At 45.3% G+C, this 12,799-nt stretch overlaps 1 protein-coding gene across 2 annotated transcripts in view; it reads left to right on the plus strand.

Moving 5' to 3' along the window:
• The first annotated feature begins 10,769 nt into the window (after positions 1 to 10,769).
• Positions 10,770 to 12,799, plus strand: part of YJU2 (YJU2 splicing factor homolog) — a 133,943-nt gene continuing 131,913 nt past the window's right edge. Inside the window, exon 1 of one of the 2 annotated variants that reach the window (XM_056571862.1) lies at positions 10,770 to 10,939. In XM_056571862.1, coding sequence (XP_056427837.1) covers positions 10,916 to 10,939 — 24 coding nt within the window. In that variant the 5' untranslated portion in view covers positions 10,770 to 10,915. The remainder of the gene's footprint in view (positions 10,940 to 12,799) is intronic. The other variant, XM_056571857.1, reaches the window with a different exon arrangement.

Below are 12,799 nucleotides of genomic sequence, written 5' to 3' on the forward strand. Positions count from 1 at the left end.
GGTCACCACAAACTCCCCCACTTTAATGAAGTCATCCTCGATGCCAAGTCCTGGAGGGCGGAGGACCGGAAGGACCACAAGGGCCACAGACAGTTCCTGGGGCATTACAAACAACGTCCATATCCAGGTCTGATGTAGATGAAGACAAAGAGTATGTATGTATTAACAAATGTGCATACACGCTCTGAACTAGATGAAGACTTGTGAACTTTATGACTGTTTAGGAACATGACCCTAAGACATTACACATAACAATAGGTACAATTATAACAGATTGGGCTGCCAGAGGCTTTTTACCCAAAGCCTTGGCTACTGGGGTCCCTTGGTGGACACACTTTTCCCCAGAACTGTATATCACTAGACATCACTAGATATTTGTCACCTTATTTTTTTTACTGTACATGCGCAGTGTGTTCACAGGAATACCTTCTGGCCAGCAAAGTATCCTGGGCACGTGGACACAAGAAAAATATTAGATATTTGCATTACAGACAGTTATGGACTGATACGATAGTAGATGCTACAGCCCTAATGTAAGTATAGACAAATAGACATGACTTAGTATGGTGTTAGTGGACTATGTGTAGCACAGGACTCTATGTGTTACTTTTAATCTTTATGTGACAAGTCAATCTTTGTATCTGGCTGGAACTTGGCCTTGAGTGGACCGTTGGGACACACCGCAGTACCACCTCTTGGGATTCAGGAATGCCTACTTCTTTGGGAGCTCTTTACTCGATTGGAATTACAACAGGCTCTCCCTCATCAAATGCTGGAGTAGGTAGCGGTTCTGGACTGGCAGGACTTGGACTTGCGGGCATAGACATTGCTGAAATAGGTGGTCTGGGGACTGGAGTATAGACTGGCGCCAACGGTGACAGGACGGGGGCTGGTGTGGAGATTGAGGTTGGTTCCACCGGTCCTGGTGTTGGCCCGATACAGAAGATTGCAGGTTGGCTGGGAGAGAACATTGGAACATCCATGGATCCCTTCTCTTGGCACGTACTCCCTCGTAGGTCCGACTGCTGGTGGTGAAGGTGCGGGGAGCACAGGTAGGTCTTCTTTGTGACATAGCTTGATTCTGTTATGATGGACAACTTGCGGCTCGTACCCAAATCTTTGTACCTCGTACACGTCAGAGTCTGGATAGGGTACGGCTGTCACTGTATATGGTTCTGTCTTCCAGATAGAGTCCAGTTTATGAGTTCTCAGGAACTTCTGCAGAAAGACTTTGTCACCTTGCTGGAGGGGTTTGGCAGAGGCACGGTTAAAATCTTGCTGTTGTCTTCGTTGAGCCTCGACCATCTTTTTGCCAACAATCTCTTTTGCTTGTTGGATGCCTCTTTGATGGTCAGAGACCCACTTCATGGAGGCTTGCGGGGAGTTATTGAATGGAGCCTGAAGCCCAATTGTCTGGTCTTTCAACAGCTGCCCATGCCGCTGTGAGTGACTCTTCGATTCTTGGCAGAGGATAAGCGTCCTTATTTGTGACATTGTTCAGCTTCCTGTAGTAAACACAAAAGTGGATAGTTCCATCCTTGGGGCGCCGCCAGGGGACTCTGCAATTCTTGAATGACGTCCACCTCTTACATGATGGCTAGCATCTTCTTGATACATGCCGGGCGGACAGTGTCTTTCTTTAATAGGTGGACTGTCGCCAGTGAGTCCTATCTGACACCTAGTTAAAATCACTCCCTGCCCTCTAAGTACTTGCTCTTCTAACTGAACGGTTGGCTCCCAATATCCATGTCTGGTTATTGGTTGCCCATTACCCGCAGCTACTCTGAAATCAACATCATCAGGCTCACACAATAAACTGGCATCCCAATACTTATAGAATTTTTTTTAGGTATAGTCGACACTTGTGACCTTGTATCTATCAGTGCCTCCAACTGTAAACCCTCTACAACACGTTTTAAATAGGGGCAGTAGGCGACATAAAGTGCGAGTCCAGACTTAGGTCGTTCGGGATTTGGACCTGGTGACTGTTTTCCTGAGGGCCGGTCTGCGACCTCAGGGGAAGTCTGTTTAAATCCCAACACTGCATCTTCCAACATCCTGACTTATTGTAATAAGTATAAAAGGGCCTCTGAGTCCCCAAGGGCCTATTGGGTGGAGGATTGCGGGGGTTAAAATTGTGGGGAACAGGAACAGGGACAGGTTTTCTATGTGGGGGAGCGGCCCGGGTGGCAAGCTCCTTCACCGCCTTAGTCAACTGTTCAAGGTCCTGCTTAACACTTTGCAGGTCAGAGGCTGTGGTGACTGGCAAAGCAGATGATACTGGGGCCGGTGATGGTGATGGTATGGGCCTAACTACTGCCCATAGTGGCTCTTGGACAGGGGTACAAACTTCCTCTAACTCAGTCCCGGACTCAATAACTTAAACAGACAGTCTCTTAACCCCTTAAGGACCAAGGACGTACCGGTACGTCCTTGGTCCTGCTCCCGTGATATAACGCGGGGTTACACGGTAACCCTGCATCATATCACGGCGGGCCCGGTGTTATAGTGAAGCCGGGACCCGCCGCTAATAGCGCCACAGCGCCACGCGCTATTAACCCTTTAGCCGCGCGCTCAGAGCTGAGCCACGCGGCTAAAAGTGAAAGTAAAAACTGCCGGTTAGCTCAGTGGGCTGTTCGGGATAGCCGCCACGGCGAAATCGCGGCATCCCGAACAGCTTGCAGGACAGCCGGAGGGTCCCTACCTGCCTCCTCGCTGTCCGATCGCCGAATGACTGCTCAGTGCCTGAGATCCAGGCATGAGCAGTCAAGCGGCAGAATCATCGATCACTGGTTTCCTATGAGAAACCAGTGATCAATGATAAAGATCAGTGTGTGCAGTGTTATAGGTCCCTATGGGAGCTATAACACTGCAAAAAAAAATCACCCCCCTTTTCCCATAAAAAAAAAACACAGTGTAAATAAAAATAAACATATATGGTATCACCGCGTGCGGAAATGTCCGAATTATAAAAATATATCGTTAATTAAACCACTCGGTCAATGGCGTACGCACAAAAAAATTCCAAAGTCCAAAATAGTGCATTTTTGGTCACTTTTTATATCATGAAAAAATGAATAAAAAGCGATCAGTTTTTAAATGGTACCGTTAAAAACTTCAGATCACGGCGCAAAAAATGAGCCCTCATACCGCCCCATACACAGAAAAATTAAAAATGATAGGGGTCAGAAGATGACAATTTTAAACGTATAAATTTTCCTGCATGTAGTTATGATTGTTTCCAGAAGTACGACAAAATCAAACCTATATAAGTAGGGTATCATTTTAATCATATGGACCTACAGAATAAAGATAAGGTGTCATTTTTACTGAAAAATGTACTACGTAGAAACGGAAGCCCCCAAAAGTTACAAAACGGCGTTTTTTTTTTCAATTTTGTCGCACAATGATTTTTTTTTCCATTTCACCGTAGATTTTTGGGCAAAATGACTGACAAAATGGTGGCGCAAAAAATAAGCAATCATATGGATTTTTAGGTGCAAAATTGAAAGAGATATGATTTTTTAAAGGCAAGGAGCAAAAAACGAAAATGCAAAAAACCCCGGTCCTTAAAGGGGTAGTCCAGTGGTGAAAAACTTATCCCCTATCCTAAGGATAGGGGATAAGTTTGAGATCGCGGGGGTCCGACCGCTGGGGCCCCCTGCGATCTCTCTGTACGGGGCCCCGGCTCTCCGCCGAGATAGCGGGTGTCGACCCCCGCACGAGGCGGCGGCCGACGCGCCCCCTCAATACATCTCAATGGCAGAGCCGGAGATTGCCGAAGGCAGCGCTTCGGCTCTGCCATAGAGTTGTATTGAGGGGGCGTGTCGGCCGCCGCCTCGTGCGGAGGTCGACACGCCCCCTTCCAGCGGGCTGTCGGGGCTCCGTACAGGAGATCGCAGGGGGCCCCAGGGGTCGGACCCCCCGCGATCTGCAACTTATCCCCTATCCTTAGGATAGGGGATAAGTTGCTCACCACTGAATCACCACTGGACTACTCCTTTAAGGGGTTAAAAGCAGGGAAGGACAAATTAGGGTTTTGAACTGCTAACATTCTCAACTGGGCTTTGTCCCACTTATTATGAGCCCATCGATAAATCTGTCCTTTAACACATTGTTGCACTGCTCGGGAGTTATACCATCTAGTTTTTGGACAGTCTCTAGGGCATTCTGCAGGGCTACGGAATAAGCTCTTAAAGTCTCACCTGGCTTCTGTCGCCTTTCATACAGCCGGAGACGTACCTCTGACGGAGAATGTGACCCAAATACCTGGGACAGGCCTTCAAAGATATGCTCTAGAGTTGCTTTCTCGGAGGCTGGCCAGGTGCGGACTTACTCTGGTCCTGTGAGCAATGGCACCTGTTGATTAGGAGGGAAAGAGTAAAAGACAAACATACTCTGGATACTTTCCTTGAAATCCCTCAGGGTGAAGAGGTCTCCATTGTAGGTAGGGAGGACAGGGTTCCCCATGAATACCGGTGCTGACGTTGGAACACCTAGGTTGTTGATGTGGACTGCAGGCAGGACTGGCAGTATTCCAGCCACTGGGGCAGCAAATGATCCCGCTGCTAGAGATGAAGGGGCACCATCGCCTGGTTGATCTGGAGACCTGGGTGCTGACATCTTGTAGACTTTTTTGAGTGTGCCGTCACTTTAAGAAGAATTGAGTGTGCAGTCGCTTTAAGAAGAATTGAGTGCGCTATGGCTTTAAGAAGGATTGAGTACGCTGCTGCTTTAAGAAGCTGGTTGAGGTGCTGCAGCTGCTTAGTCTTTGCTGGCGGAAGCACTCTGGGGGCTGCTCCCCCTCTATTTTGCAGGTACCTGGTAATACTGTTGGGCACTAGGGGTTAACTTGGCTAATTACCGGCATCGGAGACTAGATACTGGAACCTGCGTGGCAGCGGGTGCCGGGTAATAGACAGAAGAGCCGGATGTAGCCACCAGAACCTCCAATATGGCTGTGCCCAGGGAACTTCCTGTTTCAGTCTGGCCGGTAAAGTCTTCCCCTGTGCAACACAGGGCAGATCTTTGGTTCCTCCTCGCAACACTGAAGAGGCTAACCCGTATCCTGTTCATGACGCAAAAAAGTTGTGACGTCGGGTGTGAGGTGCAGGGTAGATGTTATAACCCAAGGGGCAGATCTTATTAACGCCTTTTTGTCACAACGCCAGGGCGTGGTTTAGCCTTAACCACCCAAAGGTAATACCGCTGGTCCTGGGCTAGGCACGGGGACAATGAAGACACTGACGCCAAGTTAAGGACAAATGGTACCTTTACTGAGGGTAGACTGATAGTACAGTCTATGCAGTATAGTCAATATCCCAAGGAAGTGACCAGTGATACAGGGGGACCTCGCAAGCTTGCTGGGACTTGCAGTAGTTAGACAGACTTTGGTACAGGCTGACTATAAGGTGGACTTGACTTGACTGACTTGATGACTGACAATTAAGATGACTTTGACTTACTTGCAATTGACAGGTGGCTGCAGGCTTGAGGCCTTCAGTGCTCCGGACACACACACTGAGACGGTGCAAGGAGCCCATAGGTCATTTGGGGGGGGGGGTCACCTGGTCACTAGTGCCTCCTGGGTAACAATCACATGGTATAACATTAATCATATGGTATAATATTTAAAGGTACATTACACTTTATAAGGGATAACACATGTACATAGGGGATAACACTGCAGGGGGCCCCGGGACATAGAGGGACTCTGCCTGACAGGGCAGGAGAAGGGTACGGGGGAAACACCATCCTTTACTGGGTCACCACATACATATACTCCTACACAGTTACCACCCTCCCCCCTCCAATAAAAATGAAAAACATCTGGTACGGCACTGTTTCCAAAGCGGAACCTCCAGCTGTTGCAAAACAACAACTCCCAGTATTGCCGGACAGCCATTGACTGTCAAGGCATGCTGGGAGTTTTGCAACAGCTGGAGGCACCCTGTTTGGGAAACATTGCCATAGGGTAAATTCTGTATCGGAGTCAAGTCTGATCCTTGCACATGGCGCTCTCTCACTTCGGAGCCCTGTCGTATTTCAAGGCAACAGTTTAGTGCCACACATGGGGTATTTCCATACTCAGGAGAAATTGCCTAACAAATTTCACCCCTTATGAAAAGGTAAAGTTGGGTCTACTCCAGTATGTTATTGTAAAAAAAAATATTTTGAACACTAACATGCTGGTGTTTCCCCATACTTTTCATTTTCACAAGAGGTAAAAGAAAAAAAGACCCCCAAAATTTGTAATACAATTTCTCCTGAGTACAGAAATACCCTATATGTGGACGTAAAATGCTCTGTGGGCGCACAACAAGGCTCAGGAGTGAGAGCGCCATGTATATTTGAGGTGATTTGCACAGGGGTGGCTGATTATTACTGCGGTTCTGACATAAACACAAAAAGAAAAGACCACATGTGACCCCATTTTGGAAACTACACCCCTCACTGAACGTAACAAGGAGTATAGTGAGCCTTAAGACCCCACAGGTGTTTGAAGAATTTTCATTAAAGTTGGACGTGAAAATTATTATTATTATTTTTTTTTCACTAAAATGCTGATGTTATCCCAAATTTTTCATTTTCAGAAGGGGTAATAGGAAAAAAGCCCCCCAAAATTTGTAACACAATTTCTTCTGAGTATACAAATACCCCATGTGTGGACATAAAGTGCTCTGCTTTTGGAGAGAGAATGTGTCTGGAATTGGAGGCCATGTTCGTTTACCCTCAAGGAATGTAGCAAGGGGTACAGTGTGCATATATACCCCAGTGATGTCTGACAGATTTTTTTAAACAGTGGTCCATAAAAATGAAAAATGTAATTATTCATTTGCACAGCCCACTGTTTCAAAGATCTGTCAAATGCCAGTGATGTGTAAATGCTCATTGCACCCCTTATTAAATTCTGTGAGGGGTGTAGTTTCCAAAATGGGGTCACATGTGGGGGGTCCACTGTTCTGGCACCATGTGGGCTTTGTAAACGCACATGGCCCCCGACTTCCATTCAAACAAATTCTCTCTCCAAAAGCCCAATGGCTTTTTCTCATATCACCTCTTGTGAAAATGAAATATTTGGGGTAACACCAGCATTTTAGTTAAAAAAATCTTTCAAAATTTTTGATTGTCATGTCCAACTTTAGCGGAAATTTGTCAAACACCTGTGGGCGTGTTAAGTCTCACTGTACCCCTTGTTACATTCCTTGAGGGGTGTTGTTTCCCAAATAGTGTGCCATGTGGGGCTTTTTTTTTGCTGTTCTGGCACAATAGGGGCTTCCTAAATGTGACATGCCCCCCAAAAACCATTTCAGCTAAATTTGCTTTCCAAAAGCCAAATGTGACTCCTTCTCTTCTGAGCATTGTAGTGCGCCCACACATGGGGTATTTCCATACTCAGAAGAAATGGGGTTACGTAATTTTTTAACTTTTGGGGGCTTCTGTTTCTACACAGTACATTTTTCGGTAAAAATGACACCTTCTCTTTATTCTGTAGGTCCATACGATTCAAATGATATCCTAGTTATATAGGTTTGATTTTGTTGTACTTCTGGAAAAAATCAGAACTACATGCAGGAAAATGTATACGTTTCAAATTGTCATCTTCTGACCCCTATAACTTTTTTATTTTTCCGCGTAATGGGCGGTATGAGGGCTCATTTTTTGTGCCTTGATCTGAAGTTTTTAGAGGTACCATTTTTGCATTGATAGGACTTATTGATTTCACGATATAAAAAGTGACCAAAAATGCACAATTTTGGACTTTGGAATTTTTTTGCGCACGTACGCCATTGACCGTGCAGTTTAATTAGAGAAATATTTTTATAATTCGGACATTTCCACACACGGCGATACCACATATGTTTATTTTTATTTACACAGTTTTTTTTTTTATGGAAAAAGGGGGGTGATTCAAACTTTTAATAGGGAAGGTGTTAAATTATCTTTATTCACTTTTTTTTTTGCAGTTATAGCTCCCATAGGGACCTATAACACTGCACACACTGATCTTTTACATTGATCACTGGTTTCTCATAAGAAACCACTGATCGATGATTCTGCTGCTTGACTGCTCATGCCTGGATCTCAGGCACTGAGCAGTCATTCGGCGATCGAACAGCATCGGGGCAGGTAAGGACCCTCCGGCTATCTTGTAAGCTGTTCGGGATGCTGCGATTTCGCCGTGGCGGTCCCGAACCGCTCCCTGAGCTAACCGGCATGGTTTCACTTCAGACGCGGCGTTCAAAGTTGGGGGTTTATAGTATGCTGCACCGCGATCAGTGCTGCGCGATATTAGCCACGGGTCCTGGCCGTTGTTAGAGGCTGGGCCTGACCCGCTATGTGCGGGGCCACGCCGTGGCCATGCGTTATAGATCGGGAGCGGGCTCATGCCGTATTTGTATGTCATGGGTCCTTAAGAGGTTAAGGAGTGTAGTTTCCAAAATAGCATGCCACATGATTTAAACGTGAAATGCCCCCCAAAAACCATTTGAGAAAAACTCACTCTCCAAAATTCCGTTGTCACTCCTTCCCTTCTGAGCCTTGTAGTGCACAAGCAGAGCACTTGATATCCACATATAAGGTATTTCCTTACTTGAGAGAAATTGGGTTACAAATTTTATGGGGATTTCGATCCTTTTACCCCTTGTGAAAATTCTAAAACTGGGTCTACAAGAACATGTGAGTGTAAAAAACTAAGATTTTTTATTTCCTCCTTCACATTGCTGCTATTCCTGCGAAACACCTAAAGGGTTAACACACTTTCTGAATGTCATTTTGAATACTTTGAGGGGTGCCGTTTTCATAATGGGGGTAATTCATGGGGTATTTCTTATATGAAGGTCTTTCAAATCCATTTCAAAACTGTACCGGTCCCTGAAAAATTCTGATTTAGAAACATTTAGAAAAATTGCTGTTATACTTTGAAGCCCTCTGATGTCTTCCAAAAATAAAAACATGTCAACTTTATGATGCGAACATAAAGTAGACATATTGTATATATGAATCAATATATCATTTATTTGGGATGTCCATTTTCCTTATAAGCAGAGAGTTTCAAAGTTAAAAAAATGCAAATTTGTCATCAAGTTTTGGAATTTTTCACCAAGAAATGATGCACGTATCGATGAAAATGTACCACTAACATAAAGTACTATAGAATATGTCACAAAAAAACAGACTTGGAATCAGAATACAAAGTAAAAGCATCCCAGAGTTATTAATGCTTAAAGTGACAGTAGTCAGATATGCAAAAAATGCTCGGGTCCTTAACCCTATAACGACCATGGACGTCTATACTCGTCCAATGGCCATTAACGGGGTATGACGCGGGCTCCAGACTCGAGCCCGCATCATACCCGGCGGCGGCCCCCAGCTGATTCCTGTAGCTGGGGGCCGGCGTTAATAGCCGACATGTGGCAATCGCCGAGGCTGGCTATTAACCCTTTAGATTGCCGCTGTCAAAGTTGACAGCGGCGCCTAAAGGTGCCTGTATCTCGTCCCTGGTGGTCCCCCGCAGCACGTTCACCCCGGGGGGGGACGGGTGGTCGATCTACTACTGAGGTAGCCTGTAGGCTTACCCCTCCTGCTGCGGAGGCTTTGGTGCTCAGAATGATAGAGCCTGGCAGGGCCAGGCTTCATCAATCGAGCTGAAAGCACACAGATCAATGGGATTGTATGTAATCCCATTGATCTGTATGAGGAATCAAATGATTCCTCCTAAAAGTACCCTAAGGGGACTAAAAGGGTAAAAAAAAAAAAAAGTTTTAGAAAAGTTTAAAAACACACACATTAACCCATTTCTTATTAAATCACCCCCCTTTTCCCAAATTCCATATAAAAAATGTATAACCATAATAAAAATAAACATATATGGTATCGCTATGTGCGTAAATGTCAGAACTATAACATATATAGTAAATTAAACCGCACGGTCAATGGTGTAAGCGCAAAGAAATCCCAAAGTCCAAAATAGCGTATTTTTGGTCACTTTTCATACCATAAAAAAAAGGAATAAAAAGCGATCAAAAAGTCTGATCAAAACAAAAATGGTACAGATTAAAACTTCAGATCACGGCGCAAAAAAATAGCCCTCATACCACCCCGTACGCGGAAAAATAAAAGTTATAGGGGTCAGAAGATGACAATTTTAAATGTATACATTTTCGTACATGTAGTTATGATTTTTTCCAAAAGTACGTCAAAATCAAACCTATATAAGTAGGGTATCATTTTAATCGTATGGACCTACAGAATAAAGATAAAGTCTAATTTTTATCGACAATTGTATGGCAAAGAAACGGAAGCTGCCAAAAATTTACAAAATGGTGTTTATTTTTTCAATTTTGTCACACAATGATATTTTTTCCATTTCGCTGTAGATTTTTGGGTAAAATGACTGATGTTATTACAAAGTAGAATTGGTGGTGCAAAAAATAAGCCCTCATATGGATTTTTAGGTGCAAAATTGAAAGGGTTATGATTTTTAAAAGGTAAGGAGGAAAAAACGAAAGAGCAAAAACACTTGGTCCTTAAGGGGTTAAGGTGAAAATGGGTTGGGTCCTTAAGGGGTTAAACATGCTCACCAAAGGCAGTTTTGTAAGCCAGCACTGTGCTGGCTTAGTTTTGCAGTGTTGGAGGGGTTTGTAACTTTTTGTACGATATTCGAAAGTAAAAAATGTAAAAATAATAATAATAATATAAAAATACAATGATACATTTCCGCTTAAGGAGTGCACAGACATCATCCACACATATTCATTATAGATTGACTTGATCTTCGAGAAAATGGCGGCGGCGGCGGCACGAGAACATTGTAGCAGAAGTTCGCTGGACTAAAGGGATACGCCCACGATGACAGGGGCTGGCGCACCGTGAGGTGGATTCTGTGCGACCAAGAGGATCTTGAAGAGCAACAATGTCGGAGCGTAAAGTTTTAAATGTAAGTTTTGGTGTTGTCAGACATCGTGCAGCCTGCGGAGTGTACGCGGCTGTGTGCACGGACACGACCTCCATAATAGGATTGTCTCAGGCAGACACGCTCGCACACTCTCCAGCAGGCAGCGGAGACAGCTTGTATCGCTCTCGTTCTCTGCGGAGTACAGAATTTGTCTAAGAAGAGCGCATAACTCCTCTTTTCTGGAGGACCTCAGGCCACACATACAGGGAAATTAGGCCAGCAGTGTTCCCAGTGCCAGCTGTGCATGTGAATGTTTGGTGTGAGGGAAAAACATAGGACAACACTTCTTGTGAATATCAGAATACCTGCAAAAATGTCTCCCACAGTGTGTCCATAGGGCTCAATAGAGCAGACATGCATTACAATGGCGTGCCTTCTATTTGTGGCATAGAATAGTGTAGTCTCTCTCTCTCTCTCCCCCCCTCTCTGTTTTGCATAGACATCAGGATAAGCTCCTGCTGTATACTACAAACTGAGACCATGATAAAATGCCTAATGGTGGCATGTGTCACCCATAGACTAATAATATAGGATCTGTTTAATGCATTTAGGTTACGTTCACACATACAGGATTCTGCGCAGATTTGATGCACAAGATTTGTAACTGTAGATTAGAAGTTGTTCTCAGTCATTTAGTTTACATTGAAATCTGCAGCAGAACATCCTGTGTACCTTATCTAGGGCTGGGCGGTATACCGGTTCATACCGAATACCGACATTTTTGTGCTGCACGATATGAATTTTAACCAATACCGCAATATCGGTTTGGCCCCTCCCCCTCGGGAATTAATGAATGAATCCCCACATCGGGGAACTAATCATATGTTGCCCGCTAGCGCTATTCTGCCCCCCCCCCCCCCCAAATTAATTATCAGCCCAGCGCTGTCCCTATCGGAGTAAAAGCTGACATGTCACCCGCAAGCGCTGCCCTCCTCGTCCTCCTGTTTGTTGCAGCCACCGGGGCTGACACTCTATACCGGTGGTCTTCAACCTGCGGACCTCCAGATGTTGCAAAACTACAACTCTCAGCATGCATGCTGGGAGTTGTAGTTTTGCAACATCTGGAGGTCCGCAGGTTGAAGACCACTGCTCTATACTGTGTGCTATCCCTCAAAAAAATAAACAAAATAAACATTATCTTACCTCCCGTTAGTCCGGTACCGGCCTCATCTGCTTCTTTGGGACGGGAACATCAGAGAGCCATCAGCCTATCACTGGCCGCAGCGATGTTCAGCCTCAACCGGTGATAGGCTAAATCCACTGTCATGTAAGGAGCCAGCCAGAGCTCCTTGGGCTCAGCCTATCACCGGCCGAGGCTGAACATCGCTGCGGCCGGTGAGAGGGTGACGGCTCTCCAACGTTCCCGTCCCCAGCGTAAGGCCAACGTCGGAACATGTGTCAGTTTTTTTTATTTACCTTTTGCAGCCCGGGCATAGGGATACCGCACAGTATAGTGTCAGTGCTGGCGGCCGCAACAAACAGCACGAGGAGAGCAGCGCTTGCGGGTGACATGTATTTACCCCGTTGGGGGCAGCACAGGGCTGATAATTAATTGGGGGGGGGCAGAACAGCACAGCGCTGGGCTGATAATTAATTTGGGGGGGGGGGGCAGAGGGGAGGAGAAGGAAATACCGTTATATACCGTGGAAGTGCCAAAAGTTACATAGATACCGTGATACACACATTTGGTCATACCGCCCAGCCCTAATCATATCCTGCGCATCAAATCTGCGTACGTGTGACTGTACCCTAAAGGCACAGCCCATTTTGACTTTTTTTTTTTTTAAATATATCACTCAGTACCTGATCCTGACCATGTACATCTAATTTTTATGTGTCTGG

This window comes from Hyla sarda, chromosome 1, assembly GCF_029499605.1.
Source record: "Hyla sarda isolate aHylSar1 chromosome 1, aHylSar1.hap1, whole genome shotgun sequence".
In the NCBI taxonomy this organism is placed as follows: Eukaryota; Metazoa; Chordata; class Amphibia; order Anura; family Hylidae; genus Hyla; species Hyla sarda.